We start from the raw sequence: 22,293 nt of genomic DNA on the forward strand, positions 1-22,293 counted from the left end.
ACAAACTTGTTTTCCTGAGACACACTTTTTACACTTGAAACTTCACAGGTAAACACTGTACCTTCACAGTGTTTTTGCTATGTAAGTTTGCATTTTTTTACCTTTACAATATTTTGTTGTGAAATTTTAAGTGTAAAAATTGCGTTTCACGTGTCTCACGAAAACAGTCTTATCTCACGAAAACCCAACCCTAAAATGATAATATATATATATATATATATGTATATATTATATGTATATTACAGATTCTGTTCTTAAAACATTATCTATTACAAAAACAAAAAGAAAGTTGTCGTTTGCATTTTGTATTGGTCCCATGACTAAAATGCCGTCCAACTTGTCTGTGCCCAATTATTTGTTTTTGCCATTTCTCTCGTTTCTAACAATTTTATTGAATATATTCCTCTTATTCATGCTAAAACATCAACAGTTTACTACAAATTTCATTCCAGAAATCTTGTGCTACATATCGAAAGGCAACCGTAAATCAAATCGAAAGGCAAACGTGGTAACATATGAGGTTCGGATGCCTATATGTTTATCGTGGACTTGATGCAAAACCAATTACACACCCTGGGTCTAGAAACTCAATCCGTCGCTGATCTGTGAGGGATCATCGAGGGAGTCAGTTTATGGACAATCCTTTGCTTATTTTTTGGCCATTTTTTTAATTAATAAGTACAAGTTTAATTAATAATTACAATTTTAATTACTTATTAATTTTTAATTATTGATTATTAAAAATTTTCAATTATTTATTATTTATTAAAATATTACAAAAATTAATTAATAAAACCGAATAAAGCCCATTTGGCCCAATAAAACCGAATAAAGTCATTAAAGTCCATTAAACCGAATAAAGTCCAATAAAACTAAATAAAGCTCATTAAGACCCGATAAAGTCAATAAAGTCCGGTAAGTGAATTAAAGCCTAATAAAATGGGATAAGATCTAATAAAACCGAATAAAGCCCATTAGGCCCAATAAAACTTAATAAAATCCAATAAAATGGATTAAGACCCAATAAACAAAGGGAAAAAAAACAAATGAACCAAAACTGTAATTTACTATTAACAAATAATAATTAGAATACATTTAAAGTTACTAATTAAAAAATGAAGCTTGAAAGCTCATTTTCATAAGAAAAAAAACAAGGAATACATGGCAACCAAAGGGGGCTTGGCCAATGGCCATACCCCATCTGATAACGTTTTGCACATTCTATTTGGTAAAATTAATTTAATATAAATTAGTATTTTCCAATTAATTAATAATATTCTGGTTCATATATATATATATATATATATATATATATATATATATATATATATATATATAACAAGTAGATGGAAACGAATGAACCCATCCTCCATAACCCATACCATACCCTACGACTGGCCCTATAAGCTTAACCCATCTTCCCCGATATTGTCTCTTTCACTCTCAACCTACAAACAACTCCTCAACCTCACATCTAAACCACCGATTAACATATTTTCGTAAGTACACAATGTTCATTGTCTGTTAATATAAAAAAAATGGAATAACCAAGCGAACTTTTGTGAAGATATGTGAAAATTGCTCAAATATTAATAAACATAATCACATTGTTCATAAGTGAACTCATATCCATACATGGATGAAATGCTCATGTGGTACTAATTGAACCCAAACGCCATTAGGATATATATATTTTTGGGAAAGGTGAGTAATTAACAACTAATTAACATGCATGTTTAAATATTATTTAATAAATTCTTATCAATTAATAAATAAGGTTTAGGATCAATTAGTATCTATCAAGTTTAACATAATGATTATGTTTAATTAACATTCAATGGTCACAATTTAAGGTGTATATATATATATATATGTTGGGGTCCCATGGTACACAGAAATCACTTTGACAGCTCAAGCCTACATGCACCCATGTTCGATCTTGCAGGGAACGCCATGTATATGTTGTTTGCTTCATTCATCATATATGATCCAATGGAACGTACCATTGAGTACGATTCAAGCAACTTAATTAATCATTATTGCTTGCTTAGTAATCAACACTGATCTAATCCATGATGCATCATATACATGTTAATTTGGTGGTTTTCAAATGATAATGAATGACCTACAATACATACATATATGTGGTCCGGTTTAAAGGGAAACCATAAGAAATAAAAAATTGAGGAATATCTCGGTAACTATTCATTTGGACGGTATGTACATGTGTCTACAAGTAATTTGTAAGCAATTTGTCCCGTATGCACAAGTGCATACACATGCATAGAAACCAAGAAACAATTTCAATTACTTTTATGCATATGTACATATATCACAGATGAATGACTACCAGTGTGTTTCTTAATATTTTCATTTTTTTTGGAGGTTTTCCCTTAATCTCCCCCCCTCTCTCTCTCTCTCTCTCTCTCTCTCTATATATATATATATATATACAGGACCGGTCCTAAGATTTTTGATGCCCCGTGCGAAAGTAATAAAAAATGCCCCTAAACCTATTTTTTAAACAATGAAACATGCGATTTTTTAAAGAGTTTAAAACCTATTCAAGCTAAGTATATCATCCCCATGTTGATTTTTATTGATTATTTAAAAAAAATACAATGGAGTGACATAAAAACCAAAACCCCGAATACGTAATATAAAAAGATAAAAGGATAAATCTTAGATTAAGGTCGTGCTTCCTTCTTTTTCAGTTTTCCTTTTTCTAAATTGAAATTAGCAAAATAGAAATTTTATTTCAATATATGGGACTTAAAAGACAAAGAAAACTATAATTAGTTTTTACATAAAATAGTAAATTACATCCAAATTACTATCGTAGTAAGCAAAGAGTAAAACTCAAAAGTTACAGGTTTAAAGACTAAAGACTAAGGGTCTATATGTTAGCAACTTAATAAGTTTAATGGAACTAACAACTATTTCGTTCAACTATGCATGATTGTTTTGTAGTGGTTTAATGATATAGAAAGTGACTTATCCAGTAAGCTTCTAGGGGGTGTTTACATAAAAAGCTACGTTTTTTTTCCAAACATTTTCCTTCCAACTAAAAAAATGCTCCTTACATCTGCAAAAACTCTCTCAAACAAAACTTTTCTAAATTATACAGACAGATTAATTCATCTAAACAACTTTATTCATACACACAACTTTATACAAACAAAAACTTTTCCAACTTTTTCCAACAATGTGCATTCAGTATTCATGACTAAGGCCTTCGACCTATTTTTATAGTTAAAACTCAGTTGTCCAATTCTCAAATTATTAAACCCAAAACTAGTAATAAATGACAACTCGATGCCCCTTTTGGCTTTGATGCCCTGTGCGGCCGCACGGGCTGCATGTGGCCAGGGCCGGCCCTGTATATATATATATATATATATATATATATATATATATATATATATATATATATATGGAGGTTAAAACGAAAACATAACCATTTTAGGAGGACACGAAAACACCTAAACATGCAACCATCACATACTATAATATTGTACATAGGGATGAAATAATGTGTTGGCAACTTGGCCTACAACTAGGTTGTGGCTAAGGTCACCTGTGTCGATCATGTATGCATCACCAGTTAGTTATCAACTATGATGGTTGTTTATTTAAGTGTTCTCACATTCTCGTAAAATAGTATCATTCTTATTTGAGCACTTTATATATATATATATATATATATATATATATATATATCACACAACAATAATATTACTTCAAAAATTATAAGTTCAGATCTCTCTCTCTCTCTCTGTATATATATATATATATATATATATATATATAAATATATATTATATGTGAGAAACTTAATTATCAAGGAACAAGAAGGATAGGTAAAATTAATATTAGCATATGACTAAATTTGGACCATTTAACTTGATATTTCCACATTGACTAGACACGAACTTATTTTTATGTTAAAACCTCCATTCGATTCTCATATACTCTTTTAAAGAGTAATCTAATCGGTTTTTACGTGATCCATAGATCTATATAGCGGTTCAACTCAACATATATATATATATATATATATATATATATATATATATATGCATGCCTAATTAATATTTGATGTAAAGACAGATGCATGCATGATGAGTAGTGTGTATATAGCATGCATGCATGATGTTTGGAAGTAGTGTATAACATGCATGCATGTCACTTATATCGCAATCGTGGTGGCATGCTATTAACCATTTTTCTTCCGAGACATATACTGAACATGTTAGAACATTCAACCTAGACACTATTCATCATGACATACAGTGTATACGTATATATACATATATGTATATATTATATTCATGTTTGGGAACATGGAGCTAACCACCGTGTTGCATATGCTGAATTGAGCTGTATTTGGCTAGCTAGGCATATGAATATATATACATATATATATATATATATATCCATTTTCAGATTATATATATGTGCAATGAATTTGGAGAAGAATAATCCAGGGTGTTCTGAAAACACAAGTTTCTTTTTTGCCTGCTTTCTTTAATTAATAAAAATAAAAAAGAATCATTTCGGTCCATGTGCATTATTCTCCACTCCAGAACATGCTTCCCAAAACAACCCTAAATCATCCACAAATTTTTATATACTTTGTGGCTTATTTTATAACTATAATTATAAACTTAACAACCACCGGTTTTAAGATTTTTTTTTTTTTGTCTAAAAAAGACTAATCTTAATGAAAACTAAACCCTAGCTTAATATAGATGAATATGATGGCATTTCTTTCCAATTCTTTTTCTCATAATGAAACGTTATCCGAAAAAAGAATTCAAATATTATGATTAAACTCAAATTTCGTAACACGTATAAATAGTTATAATTATGATTAATTAATTTTATTATTGTAATTGAAAACTGATTTTTGAATCTCAGCAATAATTGTGGGAAAAGGTTCCAATATAGTGTTATATATAAAAAGAGAAAACGTTAAAAAATTCCCAACCTTAGGTCTATACGGGTACACGTATCACTTGAGCATTCTTAATATAACATTATCCGCAAAATGCTTAGTTTACCCACCTTACAAAACACATATAAAATGGCACCACTGTATTCAATCCGTTCATAATTGAGTTGATTATTTGGTGAAATAAAGAAAAAGAAAAGCAAAGCTCAGAATTCTATCCAGTTTCTACAGAAACCAAACTGTTTGAAGGCCAAGTTTCTTGAAAGGAATCATGGGTGATCAAGATCTCTCACAAACACTTGGTGATTTATTAGAGATCAAAGGCAAATACATGAACAGTTCATCAAGAAATCTTTTATGGAAGAAAGTGATGGAAGCTCAAGCCAAGAGATCAACATGGTTAGGGAGTTTGAACCAGAAGTTGATCACTAACATTCAAGCCATCAAAGCATCTGGAGGAGGAAGAGGCCAACAGCATCATTCAAACTTAGCCATAATGAAAACCAGAAGAAATCCCACCAGAAATAATGCTCTAAAGATGATAAAGAGGAGAAGACTGCGAAGGGTCGGTCAAGAAGGTTCTAGAAGGGCTACCACGATGGCGATCGAGAGGAAGGTTAGAACCCTAAAGAAACTGATCCCAAAAGGGGAGTCTACAATAGGTCTGGATGGGCTGTTTAGAGAGACAGCTGAATACATATCGAATTTACAAATGAGAGTAAGAATCATGCAGGCTGTGGTAGATGCATTGTCCAATTCTGAATGAGACCGATCATATCGATTGCTCATTCCATTGATTTATGAGATTATAATAAACATGATATATGATCATTATATGATTTTCTATGGTTAATTAATTACAGATTCATACTGGTTTAGTTTCATGTTAAATTAGTGGTTTTTATCTTCTGTTATTCTTTCCTCTTTTCTTTGGGAGGTTGCGACTTGTGATAGAGAGATAGTCAAAGTCAAGTTCATACGAGAATAATAACCGAATAAGAGAAAAAGTAAAACGGTCAAATTACATGTGATTTTACACTAAAATCACATGTGATTCACACGATTTTTGCGGTGACTCACCCCCTTGCTTAGATTGTTAGTATAAAATCACATTTAATCATGGACAAACCCGGATTTTTTTTCTTCAAACGATGACATTGTTTGACTATAAGAAACAAATATCGAGATATTTTTTGCAACATCATAATTAGTGTGTCGGTTAGTTCATTACTTTTCATATCTAAGGTCTTGTGTTCAAGTGTTTTATTGCAAGTTTTTTTCAAATTCGTAATAAATTTGAAGTTAAAAGCTAAAACTAAGAAAATGACACCAACGAAATTCAAACTTGGGTTTAGGGTGGAAGAAAAGTTTTGCAACCAACTCTACCAAGGAAAACTTGTGTCCTTATTGTAGTTTAAAAATATATACTATACGGTGGCATACAACAAATCGATACAGTTGCACCTTTCATGAAACTAAATTTCGTTTACTTTTCGATAGAGGAATAATACGGTGCCACGTGCCACCGGTGGCACCGGTGGGTTCGTTTATGCATGTGATTTTGTACGTGATTTGACTGTTTTCGTGTTATCTTATTTGGTTACTTTTTTCATTTGAACCCCCCCTCTCTCTCTCTCTCTCTCTATATATATATATATATATATGTGTGTGTGTGTACAAACATGGAACTCCATTTTGATTATTTTCCAAAAGAAGAGAATGAAAATTCCAGCATATATGAAGAAAAATGTTGCAAATCTAAGTGACATGAGACTTCAAAACGTTAATGGACAAGGTTACTAACCTTCCTTCGGTAAGCGGTCACTCGAAGTTTGTGCTCAAAACTTTGTGGGTAAGTTAAGACATCATTGACGGATTACCAAATGTCTCTTTCAACGATGAATCACCAAGAACCTTTATGGAACCAAAGAATATCGGACAACCATTTCAATGATGGATTACTGAATGCCACATTCAGTGTGGGATTTCGGAAGGCCACATTCATCAAAATATCACCGACTAATCATGGAAAAAAATCGTAGTAAAAGAATTGAAAAACAAGATATAATATAATACACAAACGATCCTTCACTAATCATCGGGGGATCACCATAGTGGTTTCAAAATTTGTCTTTAATTATTTTACTTAAATTTTAAGCTGTTGGTAATCTTTTGGTAAAATTATCGACGTAGACTTGATACTTCTTACTTTATATAATGTGATGCAGAAATGAGGATGCATAGATGGAGTTGTCTGCGGACCAACTTTCATGTTTGTAAGGATTCCAAACGACGTCTATCGGTCGACACTTTGCATCCATCACAGTTCGGGTTAGAGAGGGATCAGAAAATTACGGTGGGTTGGCCACGTTTGCGGGAGATGGGGGATGTCTCTGGTGAGGAGGGTAGAAAATGTAGCGGTCAAGGGAGTAAGGATGAGTGGTAAGCCGAGTATATGACATCTGATAAGAGTTCTTGAAGACACACAATCATGTTGGTAAACTAGGGGCGTAGTCGGTTTAGGCCCCTAGACGGGAGGAAGGGAGCTAGTAAGGTAGATGATAGGTACAGGGTTAGATTTTTGGTCGCTTACCTCTAACTAGCATTTAATTATGCAACATCGTCTTTATTATTTTCAAGTTTTTTTTTTCTAGTGTCGTTTATGCTTTTTTTATATCTCCCATCACTACGCACAAATCAGTTAATTTTCACAGAAACATCTGCTCAACTCTTCTAAGTGGATTCAAATTTCCATACGTCCCAACCTCTACAAACCCTGCCTTTTGATAAGATTCACCCTTTACTGTCATCTACTTAAAAACTTTAGGGATTTAACTTGAGTTATTTAAATCACAAGGACTATTTCTGTAGTAAAGTCATAGTTAAAGGGTGTGATGTGCTCGTCTTATATTCACGGAAGTTGCAGAGCCGCATAGGGCTTTTTCCAGGACAAAAAATGAAAATTAAATAAGAGTAAATTACGATTTTCGTTTTTTTTTTTATAATTTTGATTTTCGTTTTTATAGTTTTAGAAAATTGTGATTTTTATTTTTATAGTTTACAATTTATTATTATTTTCGTTCTTAAACTAATTTTTATTTTTTAAGTAAAAATGACCAAAACAACAAAGAATTATAAGTCAAAAGGATAGAAATAACAATAAATTACAAATCATAGTAATAAAAACAACAATTTCTAAATCATAAGTAGGGGTGTTTGCGGTCCGGTTTGGACGGTTTAACTCTCCCAAACCACAAACCAAACAACAACAACGATTTAAGAAATTTCCAAAACGAGTGATTTGACAACAAGTAACCAAACTGTTCAAATAAGACCAGAAAAAGACGATCTGGTCTAACGATTTTGACGGTTTAGGCCTCTTATGGGCGTTAAATTTAAAAAACATATAAATTCTATCAATATAACGTTATTAAAAAGTTGGCTACCAAATTATAAACGATACGTCTATCTTTGTAACTAAAAAAATATACGTGTAAGTTGAAAAAAGTTTAAAAAAAACCCACTAATAATATTTGGAATTTTAGACAAACATTGGGCAAGTCAAATAAAGATTCAAAAATTTTGGATTTGATTTTTAACAAAGTACAGAATTTTACCAATTTCGATGACATGGTCAATTGAGAAATAAAAACTAAAAACAATATGTCTTGGACCAACCTTGTTTTAATTGTGACATAAAGTTGAGTTTATAACATAAATCTAAATATAATTAATATATGAATTTTTGGTAGTCGGTTCGGTCCAAACCGTTCCAAAAAATGTTCAAACCATAGACCTGACCGAACTGAAGGCTTGGTTATTTTTCAAGCCGGACTGAATCTCTAAAGCTCAAACCACAAAAAACGGTCTGGTTTGCTAGTACGACAGATTTTATGAACACCCCTAATCATAAGGACAAAAATAACAATTTTAACAAACCACAGGGACTAAAAACGTAATTTACTCATCAAATAAACATCCAGTTTGCAGTGACAGCGAGCCCTAAATGCTTCTCCTGCCTCTGCTCTCCGTTGCTGTCCCCGGTGAGTGATCCTCCTAGTAACATCACCGGAATTATCGTTTCTTTTTATTTATAGATGGATATTACTACTCTGTATTCCATCTCATCTTATGTTGATTTATGCTTACAGATTTGGATATTCTAGGGATCTTATGTGCGCGAATCTGTTTTCTTCGTTTAAACCTAAACTCTCGTAATTCGTATATACTTTGAATGCTTGCTATTGTATATTTGTATGTGAAACTGAATTATGGCTCATGAAACTTTGGCGATGATAGTCATTAAGGCTAAATTTCTTCACTCATAATATCACAATGACTGGGATGATAACATTATAGCATTGTTTTTCTAGACCTTTTGTTTTGTATACTAGTTTTCTCCAAAAAAATGCATATGGATTTTTGGTCCATATCACAAATGGATACCTAACATTTGTTCGTTCTATATTGTTGTAACTATGATTTGCTTAGCTTTAAATTTTACAAGAATCTTCAACAGTTTTTTGAATTGAAACGTCAACTGTTTGGTGTCAAATGTAAAAAAGCGTATCACTTTTTTGGATTGGAGGGAGTGTGGAGTTAGCATATGACATTACTGGTGTCTATGTTAGTTTTTTAATGGCATGTTGCTAACTGATGGTTAAAATGATTTTTTTTTTCTGGGGATCAATATTGTTAAGTTTGAACATTGTTCATCATTATCCTTTGGCAGTTCTTTTCACTGTCTTGAGCAACAATGTTGCTGTATGAGAAAACAAAAGAAAATAATGGGTTAGGATGATAGGTCTGCGCATGTCTAGAATCAACTTCTTTTCTTGCAAGTGCTCCACTTGTCAGTCAGGCTTTTGCTTAATTCATATGATCTCTTGATGCAAGTTGTTATACTGATCGTTGTTAAAGAAATATGGATCATTCAGATTTCAGACAATCTATCATCTGAGTTGGAATTATCAGTAGGTTGTTCATTGTTGTGTGTTCTTCAACTATGTGTCAATATATATTCTGTGGCCCCTGTCTGTAGATTAGGGGTAGCTGACTAGTTAGTTGTAAATGTTTTGCTTCAGTCAAACTTTGTCCATTCCCAAAAGATATTGCTTTATTAATTTAAATTAACTTATTTGCAAGTATCTTTGTAACAATTTTGCACATGATGATATACAAGTTAACAAACTGATATTTTATCCAGTCGTAAAGAATTTTGGGCAAATTTAGGAATATCAAAATTTATCTCAATAATCGAATTTGAAATAACTTATCTGTAAGGTAGGCAGCATTTGTTAGGTGAAGGGTGATTTTATGATATTGCAAGCAATGCATTATGTATTGTTGCACGTCGTTCATCTTTAGCATTGCGCTTGGATTGAAGTATAATTTAATTTCTAGCACTCTAGCTTATCAGTATATCACATGCCACAATCCCTTTACCCTTGTAATATCATTTGGTTTCCATTAATCTTTTTAATTTGGTTTTCTATTCTTTCTTTGTGATGATGATTACTTATTATGTATCAATGGCATGCTTCCAGATCAGGGATTATATATTGTTTAACAACCATAAGAATGGCTAATAGAGCAGATTCAGACATTGATGATGATTTTAGCGAACTCTACAAGGAATACACTGGTCCCCCAAGATCTACTACCACTGGTGTGCCTGAAACCGCAAAAACAAGCAAAAGGTCCCATGCTGGTTCAGATGAAGAAGAGGAACCCCTAGATCCTAATGCCGTCCCCACTGACTTTACTAGTCGTGAAGCTAAGGTTTGGGAGGCAAAATCTAAAGCTACTGAAAGGAACTGGAAGAAAAGAAAGGAAGAAGAAATGGTTTGTAAAATATGTGGAGAATCCAGTCACTTTACCCAGGTATTTAATGCCATTATCTTAAATAGGTTTCAGTTTGTCTGATCGGTTGCTGAAAGTTGTTGTCACATACATAAGGCAGGGCCTGGCTTGAGTTGTTACTGGCATTGCACTTTCTCTAAATGTGTGGGCCTTCCATTTCAGTTATAACAAAAAGTTCAGGAAGAGGGAGACATCCAAGCATAAGTATCAAGAAACCATTTCTTGAAACTTATGGGATATAAGCGTCCATATAGGGTAATAAATCTTGAAGTACTTCCACCTCTATGGTAATAGTAAGTCATCAGATGTGTCTGGTCCACTTCTTTCATATTCACATTTACAATTTAAGGGTGGCAGAACACTATGACATTGGCTATGCTTTTGTGAGATAGCATTGCTAAACAATTCCAATGATGCATCTCATGTATTGCTTTCACATACAGTTATGATGATCTTGCAATGCTAGAAGGCTGTTAGGAAATACCATTGGTAGCACAATTATTATTAAATGTGTCATCAATAACTTCTTAATGCTTGAAGAGTGTTATTCTGTGATATTCTTTTTCAAAATAACATTTGGTTCTAGTTATTTCAAATTTTCTTTTGTGTGCTTTTGGGTTCTAAAAAACTAATTTACATGAGAATTCATTTTTGGTGTTCAATGTACCATTTGGTTATCATAGGGTTGTCCGTCTACTCTTGGGGCTAGTCGGAAGTCTCAAGAATTATTTGAAAGGGTTCCTGCAAGAGATCCTCAAGTAAAAGCACTTTTCAGTGACAGGGTTATTAGGAACATTGAGAAGGATGTTGGGTGCAAAATTAGAATGGAGGAGAAATTTATAATTGTTAGTGGCAAGGACGGACAGATATTGTCCAAGGGTGTGGATGCTGTTCACAGAATTAAGAATGAGGGTGACAAAAAAGGTGAATCCATTTCCAATGCCAATGCGGACAAGTCCAGTTTACCAAAAGGGAGAAGTCCTGTTGCCTCCAGAATGGGACGCTCTGATTCTCAGAAGTCCATCCCTAGTCCAAGAAATCCTTCACGCTATAACCAGAGGTCTGGCAGACAAGACAAGATCACTGAAGAGCATGTGCGTGAGGAATTTCAGAAGTACCCAAAGGGATCCCCACAAGGTAGGAATAACATAGGGTTAGATGTGCCGCCTGTGTATAGATGCAAAATCATGCTTTTAGCTTATGCATACTCCCTTTTGATCCTTCTGTAGTTCTTAGTTCTTCATTAGTGAAAATTCTATTTATGGCCTCAAATTACATAATAACTTTGCTTCTTGCTTGTTCTTTTATTTGCAGTCAGAGGTAAGTTCATATGTTCAAGAATTATGTGTTGGATTCTGAAGTAAATTTCTGGGTGGGTCTGAATTGAACCCGATTGTCTTCATGAAAGCATATCCTAGACTCCTTTGCTACCGATGGGTTCTCTATGAGAGTTTAAGTTAGTCTGTGTAGTTAACGATGTGTTCGTTGTCTGGCATCTTGAATCAAAGTGTTTAATACGCTCTTCATTTGATGAAGCTTATGGGAATGATGGAGGCCGGAGCAGATCAACACATTCGAAATCTCCTGCTCGCCCACCATACACTGGTGGTTCATGTAGCTTAAATGATAATCACAGCCAGAATAGGGCTGTGCACCGAAATGAAAGACGCGATGCAGACAAACGTGGACCTGATTTGCAGTCTACCCATAAGGGAGGCTATTCTACCTTCTCTCAGACTTTGGAGGAACTAGAGCTGGAGTATAAGAGCGATGCAATGGATATTGCAAAAATTCGAGATAAGGAAGAAGATGAAGAAAATTACAGGCATCGTGAGGTATGCCATTCTCGTAGATTCTCATTTTTTGTACTTGATGTGTTTTTGTTTATTCCTGCTATTTATTGGACTACAAACATTCGAATGATCCTTCAAAACTAAATCTCGTATTCCCCTTGCCTTTTAAGGTATTACACTTTCTCCCTCTCCTGTACATTCTTCGAAAGGGGAAAATGGGTGATAACTTTTTCCCTGTGTGTAACAGGCTGTTAAGGAAATTAGGGAAAGTTACACGAAGAGGTTGGCTATGTTGCGCGAAATGCATGCAAAGCAGTGGGAAGAGTTTCTTCAACTCGACGTCCAAAGAAGGCGGCAACAAGCCTGTCAGCAAATGCCTACTTCAGAGTTTGTTGGTTATAAGCATAATAACAATTATTATGAGTATGGTAATACTTCCGGAAATCCGTATACTAACAATATGCCAATGGAGTCAAGAGTAAGGTATCCAGAACTTGACAACTATTCTTCTTTGAGGTCCAACAACAGTTATGACGAGTTTCAACGCCAAAGGCACGAGGATTATGGGGAGACATATAATCGATATTAGATCATATATATTAGGAAATCTGGTGAGTCGTCTTACTCTTTGATCATAGCTAGCATGTGTAAATATTACTTCATTTGTATCTCTTGGTCGAACAAGCATTTATTCATGTACCATGGTGCATGGTATATGTTTCACCAATTATGGGTCCTTGAGCGATTCAGAACTTAGAAAAAAAAATCATCTTTCAGTGGCTTAGTTAAATTTTGACTTGCAAATTTTCAGGGGCCATTGCAGGTTGGGATTGGGAAGGCAGAGTCTAGGTAAGTATCACAATCTAGCTTTTCTTTGGTTATTTATGAACTTGTTGCTACTTTTTTTTTTCTGTTCTCCTTGTTTTAGGACGTGATTGTTGTTGAAATCGATGGAACATGACTTTGTTTTGCCTTTAGATTTTAGATTTGGAGTTAAATCTTCCAATTTGGTGAATATTAATTTGATGCTTCTTGATAGTATCTTTAAGGTACTAAAATACTAATGTTGGTTATTGGGCATAAATTTGATTTGCAAAGAAGCATCTTAGTGGCCGTTTATCAAATGCTTATCGAAAAGAGTTGTCATCGTTACTTATCTTGTTTGGTAACATTCTTGGTCATCAAAATGGATTGTTTGTAAGTGCTAACTAGGTAAGGGGCTGGTTGGTTGGTTTTTATTTAAGTCCTACATGAATAAAGTTGTTTGTATAGGTTGGGAAGGTTTAATCATAGATAGGAGTGTGCTTTTTAATTGGGAGGGACAGGTTTTGAAAAAACTTGGTTTTCTACATAAAGCTCTCTCTAGAAGCTTACTGGATAATCCACTTTATATAGATTTAAACCACTATCAAATAGTCATATATTGTTGACCGAATAAGTTCTTAGTCCCATTAAGTTCATTAAAGGGGTGTTTGGAATTTGCTTATTTGAAACAATTATTGTTTTTCTATAAAAGTACTTATCAACTTATTATAAATCAGAAGGGTTTAACTTTTTCAAAAACTCCTTATTATCGGTTTGGTACCGGTGTAAGTTGTTTATCCAAACACTCAAAAGTGCTTATTACCGGTGCCACACCGGAATAAATCAATAAGTTGTTTTTATAAGCAATCCCAAACACCCCCCAAGTTGCTAACAAAAAGGTGCAAGAGTCTTCTCCCTCACCGGGTAAGAACCTCGTTTGTTACTGGTAAGCATTTGGTAAACGCTCCTTAACCCTCCCATGTGAAGACCAAACTGCTGTCGGTGCGAAAAATGTTATGTCCTACCAATCACGTAAGGATGCATAATTGTTTTATTTAGTTGGTATTTTTATTTTGTCTTTGTTGAAGTGTATTCACGTAATTGGTGGAGACTGGAGAGGGAGTGTTTGATATTTTAATGATTTTTGCTTTTGGATTGAAAAGAATGGTTGTGGTATGGTAATGGTTTGAAAAGTATTTATCTAGTTTGATTACTAGTGTTGGTTTAAGGGGTTATTTAGAAGTTGTTGAATGGTTTGGTGTAGAATGATTAAGAGACTTTTATGATATAGTGTAAAATAAAATATAATTATTTGGTAATTGTTTACAATGAAATCAGGGCGCTTAATGGTTAAGGGAAATTCATGATACAAAATCATTCAAAGGGTTTTAAAACCATTAAGAGGCAAATTTTTTTTTTGCCAAACAAGATTTACTTCTTAATGATTCAAATGTTGCCTCTTAATGAAACTATTAAGAGGTAAACAAACAACCCCTAAATTCAAAGGGTTAAAATGGAAGGCATCAAGAAAGTAAGGTGGCATTTTGGTTAGATTAAATCCAAAGTAATTGGAATGATCAAATTCTATTTGTTCAAATTTCATGTGTTTAGTTCATTCTACGAGTTTTAGTGTCTAATTTCAATTCCATATGTGATATAAATTTAGATTCCTTGGGTTTTCGTAAGTAACTCAAACCCCATTTCATTTAATCTTTAAAAAAAGATTATTATGCTTTTATATTTACTCTAATCTATTTCATTTTATCACGATCATCATCTGCCATTGCCATCACCATCACCGCTACCATGTCACCACCTGATTAAATTTAGTGAACCAAAGAAACATATTTTATTTAAATTATAGTCAACTAAACGCTTGCATTTTCATATTAAAAAGTCAATTAGATATAATTATAAAAAAGTAAAATGAAAGCATTGATTTGTTCAGAAAGAAGGGGGAAGAAGCAGCACAGAAAGAACATGGACGTCGGCAATTAGAAGGAGAAGTAGAACGAGTAAATAAAAGAAAAGACGGTTGGAACTTGGAACCACACATTGGGAAATTACATCGGGAATCACAAAGTTTCCGTTTCTGTAACACGTTGGAACTTGGAACCACACGTTGGCAATTCAAATATGTTGATTTCCAAATACCGTTGGAAATCTGCAATCATGGCTTAGCTCTCTAATTTAATGATTGAACTCTAACGACCCCTATTCATCTTTGTTTTCCTAGTCGTGAATTTTTATAAACGAGTGTAGTTAATCTTCCTCTTTCTTGTTATTCGTTTCTTCCTTTCTTGTTCGACGAGATTTGAACGACCCGACCCTGTTAAAAATACATAACATGACATATAAGATCAATTGAAAAGGAGTTTGAACTCTTCTCAACCATTTAGATTGATACGTTTAGGTATATAGTTCAAGTTTGAGTTTGAAGATTTCTCTTTAATTAGGTCTTCATAAACGAGTTGTTCGCAATAAATATTTGAAGGCTTCTGAATCATGTGGTTCATACCTTACTACGTACCTTAATCTTGCAGAAACAAGTGGATGACAACATTAATTATGAAAGAAAATTCAAACTTAATATCTATTACATTCTTATGTTTGAGTAAACTTGGGAGCATAGATGGCAAAAATGAAACCGCTTTTCCACGTATAACACGATACTTGTATCTGGTTTGATCGGGAATAGGGACTAGGACGGCTATACGGGGAATCCTCAATTTGAAACTGGAACCCTCATCCTAGAATCCGATATATATAGGGTTTAAACGAAAACACCTTTGTTTTACGAAATTGTGAAAACACTCTTTTACTATAGTCAACCACATGTGATACGGAGGTGTCATATGTTGTCGGTAATCCGCCCACACACCACCAGGTCTACACACGTGTATTTCCACATGTGATGAAGGTATTTTACATTTTTCATAAAATGAAAGTGTTTTTGTTTGAACCTCCGACTATATATAATAAAAATTAATGGTTTTAACTTTTAAGTATTAAACATTTTATCAACTAATATATTTATGGAAAAAAAAAAGATAATAATATTTGATCTACAAGGGAGAGGGATGCAATCATATTCCCCACATCGGTTGGGATGAGAACAAAAATTGTCTTATACATGACTAGATACCTCCTCTATCAGATATGTTTTAAAAACGTAAGTACATGCATGGACAAAACAAACAATCACTACAAAACAAATGATTTTTACCCATAACAATGACCTGGGGAAATTTCCGTCGGTGATTACTGATGGATTTTTCAGAAAATACCAATGGTTCGGCATAATCCCATGTTTTTTGAGACAATACCAATGGATCACTCAGAGAACCTTTGGGTAATATGTCATTGATTTGAACTACCCATCAATTTCTGTGACGGTTTTGTGAAGAAACATGCTTTTAGCGACAAATTTCTCAGAGAAAAATCCATAGGTAAAAGTTTTTCATTTAGCAGTGAATATCTTGTACGGTTAGTCTGAGATGTTACACCCAAAGTGGATATGGGCAGTGATGGGGATCAAGGACGGGGATGAGGATCCCCGACGCTGTTGCCGTCAATCTCTACTTGGGAGAGGGTTGCTTGACACATATCTTTTTGTTTTTAAAAAATAGTTTCACACTTACGAGAAATATATGTTGAAATTAAAAGGTTCAAGGGATGATAATAGAAATATTGATGTATAGTGGTTTTATGGTGATGATTTTAGTGAATATCATGTCATTTTATGCAGTTAGATAATGATCGAGTTTGTAGTTAAGCGATAATATTGGTTCAAATATGCAAAATGCACACATATATAAGTTTCCTAGAATAAGGGGTCACCATATGACGAAGGTTGAAGGAGGCCCCTGCAGGGGTCCTAGGGGCAGCTTCCTTGACAGTGCTCACATAACCTAAACGATATGCATTAAATGTTATTCAAAAGCAATTTTCAAAAAGCCACACTTTTTTGAAAATGCTACGTTTAAGTTTAGTTCAGAAAGTCATATGCAATCTGAAATTTCTAAGTCTTCACATTTCAGAAGGCTTCGTTCATTTTATAACCGCCCAATTATTGTTAATTTAATTCTAGTAAGTCGACCTTTTAGATGAGCATTCATTTTTGGCCTTAATATAGAGGACCTTACCACCTTTTTGTGTTTATAAGCTTTTGATTTACGTCAAAATCGAGTTTATGAATTAAGATCATCTACGACTTATGTGTAAAAATTACACGTGATTATCTGCGACTTATATCGCGGGCCAAGTCATCCGTACACCCATGCATTAACAGGATTTCGATGCAAAATCACATGTGATTCAACTGTTGTTATGTTTTGTTATTTTAATGTTCTTTTTATCTGATCTTCCCTTTTAAGGAAACATTGATAAGTAACTGAAAAGCGTAACCACTATTAATGTTATGTTGGTCCAATTAATAACGTCTAAATTAATCATTTTATTAATTTGAAACTCATTTTAATTAATTTCCATACGATAAAACGTATATTTCTCTTGCAAGTTATTGCTATGAAAAGTCAAACGCGCCAATTTCAATCATTTAAATGAATTAATTACTACTTTACTTTTTCAAAAATATTCCATAATCATTAAATGACATCACCAAAACACGGTGGTACATCGCGACGTCGTTTTCTTAGTTGCTACTTTCTTATCAAGGCAGACAGACCTATGCAACGGTATACCTTGTCCTATGCTACTGCTTCATTAAAAACGTGTCTTAATACTCAATTTTTTCTGAACATTATTTGCTTTACAATGTGTTTGCTTGCTTCATATGTATATGGTTTACAATGTGAAACTTTTTATGTGTGACTTTTTTGTTTCACAAACAAGTTAAAACGATTCACATTGTGAAACAAACACATTATGAAATAAATATATGTTAATCGATATTCTAAATTGTAGCCGTAGATGAAAAAGATCATATGATATATCACATAATTCAATCGATATCATCGTATAATTACTTGGTGTACATCTGAATTTCAATCGATACCATTGTATAATTACTAAGTTATAATAAATTCAAAACAAATAAAAACGGCGCCTAAAAGTAGGGTCGTGGGAGGAAGATTTATCCAAAAAAAATAAAAGGACCCTTCAGTTAATCTATACTATATTATAAAGCATTTGACAAAAACTCTTAAAAACTATTTTTTATGCATGAAATACTGTATATTGATGCATATTACTTAAAATTCAAGATTACAAGTAAATTATGCACAAGTACAACTTATTAAAGCTTCATATTTGAATTCGTGTAACTAACTGCAGATAAATATAATCAAATAGAGGATAAACATCTCATTTTAAAATGTAATAAATTTAAAATATAATTAGGATAACTATCAAATTTTAACAAAATAATTAATTATTATCATTATAAGAAAATTATATTATTAAACCAAAGATAAATTATTTCATTATTGAACCTAAATTAAATTACAATAAAAAATTTGAATTAAAAATTACACAAAAAATGAGGATTTTAAATAGTTAATTTGATGCTAATATCGAGATATTTTTGTCAAAATTTTATGATATCTTCAAATTTATATTTTATTAAAAAATAAAAACATTATCGCTTTTTCAAAATCACATAAGACCATATTATAACATCGACTGAAATAAAGAATAAAATGAAATATTAAAATCAATATGTATTTCGCTACATTGCGCTAGTATCCTTCTAATATATTAAAATATATCTGACATCCTGTACGCAAAGTCAAGATTTTGTTGTGATGACATAGGGTCTGAAAGGCAAGTGCATCCTCGATGTAAGGTTCATATAGGTAAAGAAGTAAAGGTCTTATAAGTCACTACCATATAGATGGTTCTTATAAGAAAAAGTGTAACACTTACAAGTCATCAAACATGATTTGAGTTCTTGTATAATAACATTGATTCTTACCTCGATTTTTTTATTAATTTATATATATATATATATGTAACAATTTACCCTGTAAGAGCTGATCACGGTAAGAGTCATTGCCCTCACTTGCCGGGTAAAACTCTCGGTCCTTGCCTAGCTTTTACCGGGTAAGATTCTTGGTTCTTGTCATATTCATCCGGTAAGGTAATGTAACTTGGTAAACGCTTACCCAAGTAAGCATTTGGTAAACGGCCCCTAAGTGTTTTTTCTTAGGGTGATGATGAAGAAGATCTGAAAAGGTTACATATATAATTAAGAGAGAAAATTGGCGATTAAGTTAGACCTGACCTGGTCCATATATTTAATTTTCTTGTTGCCAAATACTAATTCTAGATGTCAACCATTGCATTCCAGTTTCCAGCTCATGCTCTTATATTTATGAGGGAGAGTGTCAAATTCGTTAAATATGGGAGATGCAAGCCCTTTTTATCAACTCCACCACCATAAATATACCTCCATTTTCCTCCATAGCCTCCATCACAAATATGGTTTTCAAGGCTTTACCTTACAGTACTCTCAAGCTTGTTCTCTTCATCTCTCGTCTTCTTCTCAGACTCCATAAAAACCATACGAAAGCTCTCAAGAGAACCCTTAGCAACACCCATGCATCTCATTTCAAACCACAAACTCCATTTTCACTCGCTGATCAATCCGATCTTTCACAAAAGACGTTGATCTTCGATGTCGAAGGAACCCTCTTGAGATCTTCGTCTGTGTTTCCGTATTTTATGTTGGTTGCGTTCGAAGCCGGGAGCCTAATTAGGGCTTTTGTGCTCTTCACTCTATACCCACTTCTTTGTTTGGTTAGTGACGAGTTGTCTCTCAAGATTATGGTCATGGTTTGCTTTTTTGGCATAAAGAAAGATAGCTTTCGAGTTGGAAGCTCCGTTTTGCCGAAGTTTTTCTTGGAAGATGTTGGGTTGGAGGGTTTCAATGTGTTGAGAAGAGGAGGAAAGAAAGTTGGTGTTAGCAAGTTGCCACAAGTCATGGTTGAAGGTTTCTTGAAAGATTATTTGGAGATTGATTTTGTTTTTGGAAGAGATCTCATTGTTTATGGTGGGTATTTTGTGGGTCTCATGAAACAAAACAAAAACCACATTAAACATCGTTTAAATGATGTATTAGATGAAGAAGAACCCAAGGTTTGCTTCTCGAACAGGTCCATTAAGCACGATTGGATCTCCTGTAGCAAGGTGATTACTTATAAACACCCTTGATAACCTCATCTGGACATATATGATATGCATATGTATATATATATATATATATATATATATTGGAAGTTGAATGATTTGTTTATGTTTTCACAGGAAGTTTATTTAACTAGCGATGGAGAAAAGATGGCATATCAAGCTCTCCCAAGAGGAAGATATCCAAAACCTCTAATCTTTCATGATGGAAGATTAGCCTTTAGACCCGAGCCACTAAGTATGCTAGTCATGTTCATGTGGTTCCCATTCGCGATGGTTCTAACCATTTTCCGAGCCATCATTGCAATCTTCTTACCCTATGGTGCATTGACCCCGATCCTATCCTTCACCGGTATGCAACTCAGGCTCTCCAACAATAACTCGACTAAAAACTCCATTAATGATCATAAACAACACAAGGGCCTTCTGTATGTATGTAACCATCGAACATTACTCGATCCATTATACCTCTCTTTTGGCCTCAAGAAACCCTTTGCTGCAGTCACATACAGTCTGAGCCGAATGTCCGAAATCATATCACCAATTAGAACCGTTAGATTGACAAGAGATAGAGAGCAGGATGCTAAAACGATGGATAAGATGTTAAAGCAAGGAGACCTGGTCGTCTGTCCAGAAGGTACAACTTGTAGGGAGCCATATCTGTTGAGATTCAGCCCTTTATTTGCAGAGCTGAGTGATCGTATCGTTCCAGTGGCTTTGGATACTCACGTTAGCATGTTTTATGGGACAACAGCCGGTGGATTGAAATGCTTAGATCCGTTTTTGTTTATGATGAATCCAAACCCAGTTTATAGAGTTCGATTTCTGGAGATGGTGAGTGGTGTTTCATCATCAACATCATATGGTGATGGGAAGTCTGCAAGTTTCGATGTTGCAAATTATGTGCAAAACGAGATTGGGAAGACAGTGGAGTTTGAATGCACGAGCTTAACGAGAAAAGATAAGTATCTGGTGTTGGCCGGAAACGAAGGGATTGTGAATTCTGCATGTAACAAAAGATGATCGGCCGGTGATGAAAGATTGATGGAATATATATATATATATATATATATATATGTATATGTAGTGTACACCATGCACCAATTAATTTGTATTGGTTGTTCTTTAAAAGCGCTAGTTGTATATATATGTTTATATGCTCGTTAATATTTTTTTTTATTTGGATTTTTTACAGGATTGATAATAAAAATCGAAACATATTGTTTTTTATTGGATGGTGAATTAATACATGTTAATTAATGTATTTTTAATATTTAAATTTATTACAAATTAAATTCTGTTAAAAAGACAATTTTATAGCCAATCAAATCTATTTTTATAACAAAATTAAAAAAATATAATTAATAAATATTGTTTAAATCCTATACCTACATTACAATCACAAGCTTATTACAAATGAATTTATTCGATTATCAAGTCTACTAAGGGCATGGATATTATTATTTAGGATATTTTAAATTTTGTATATCGAGTATATCAATGCTGAAGATTTGTTGTTTGATATCCAGCTTGCTTCCTTCGCTTGGTTGTCTCGCAGAACTAAAGGCATTGCTGGCCGGTGGGCTCTGTGATGTAGTAACATGTCTATTGTTTTTCTGTTAGTCGGGTATGCTTGATATATTTATGTGTCGACTCGTGTTATATATATGTATACATGATGTGTATATATGTGTGTTAGTTGCTAACAACGATTTGATCTACATATGTATATAC

The 22,293-nt window shown here is 33.4% G+C and overlaps 3 protein-coding genes across 6 annotated transcripts; all 3 read left to right on the plus strand.

Moving 5' to 3' along the window:
* Positions 1-5,094: 5,094 nt before the first annotated feature.
* On the plus strand, positions 5,095-5,835 carry LOC112518467 (transcription factor UPBEAT1). Its single transcript, XM_025126169.1, has one exon. It carries the CDS (start codon positions 5,226-5,228, stop codon positions 5,718-5,720), a length of 495 nt encoding a protein of 164 aa, XP_024981937.1. The 5' UTR covers positions 5,095-5,225; the 3' UTR covers positions 5,721-5,835.
* Positions 5,836-10,366: 4,531 nt separating this feature from the next.
* LOC112518403 lies at positions 10,367-13,645 on the plus strand. Of its 4 annotated transcripts, none has more exons than XM_025126083.1 (7): positions 10,367-10,837; positions 11,500-11,953; positions 12,131-12,136; positions 12,353-12,651; positions 12,857-13,037; positions 13,126-13,220; positions 13,421-13,645. In XM_025126083.1, the coding sequence occupies exons 1-7, from the start codon at positions 10,478-10,480 to the stop codon at positions 13,460-13,462; spliced, it is 1,437 nt and encodes a 478-aa protein (XP_024981851.1). In that variant the 5' UTR covers positions 10,367-10,477; the 3' UTR covers positions 13,463-13,645. The 4 variants fall into 4 exon arrangements, with proteins under 4 accessions (XP_024981851.1, XP_024981852.1, XP_024981849.1 ...); XM_025126084.1 differs by having other exon boundaries at positions 13,138-13,220; XM_025126081.1 differs by having other exon boundaries at positions 12,857-13,220.
* A 6,206-nt stretch (positions 13,646-19,851) lies between these two features.
* On the plus strand, positions 19,852-21,582 carry LOC112518548 (probable glycerol-3-phosphate acyltransferase 3). Its single transcript, XM_025126281.1, has 2 exons — positions 19,852-20,562; positions 20,680-21,582. Exons 1-2 carry the CDS (start codon positions 19,855-19,857, stop codon positions 21,580-21,582), a joined length of 1,611 nt encoding a protein of 536 aa, XP_024982049.1. The 5' UTR covers positions 19,852-19,854.
* Positions 21,583-22,293: the final 711 nt, after the last annotated feature.

This window comes from Cynara cardunculus (genome assembly GCF_001531365.2).
Source record: "Cynara cardunculus var. scolymus isolate 2C chromosome LG 9, CcrdV1, whole genome shotgun sequence".
In the NCBI taxonomy this organism is placed as follows: domain Eukaryota; kingdom Viridiplantae; phylum Streptophyta; class Magnoliopsida; order Asterales; family Asteraceae; genus Cynara; species Cynara cardunculus.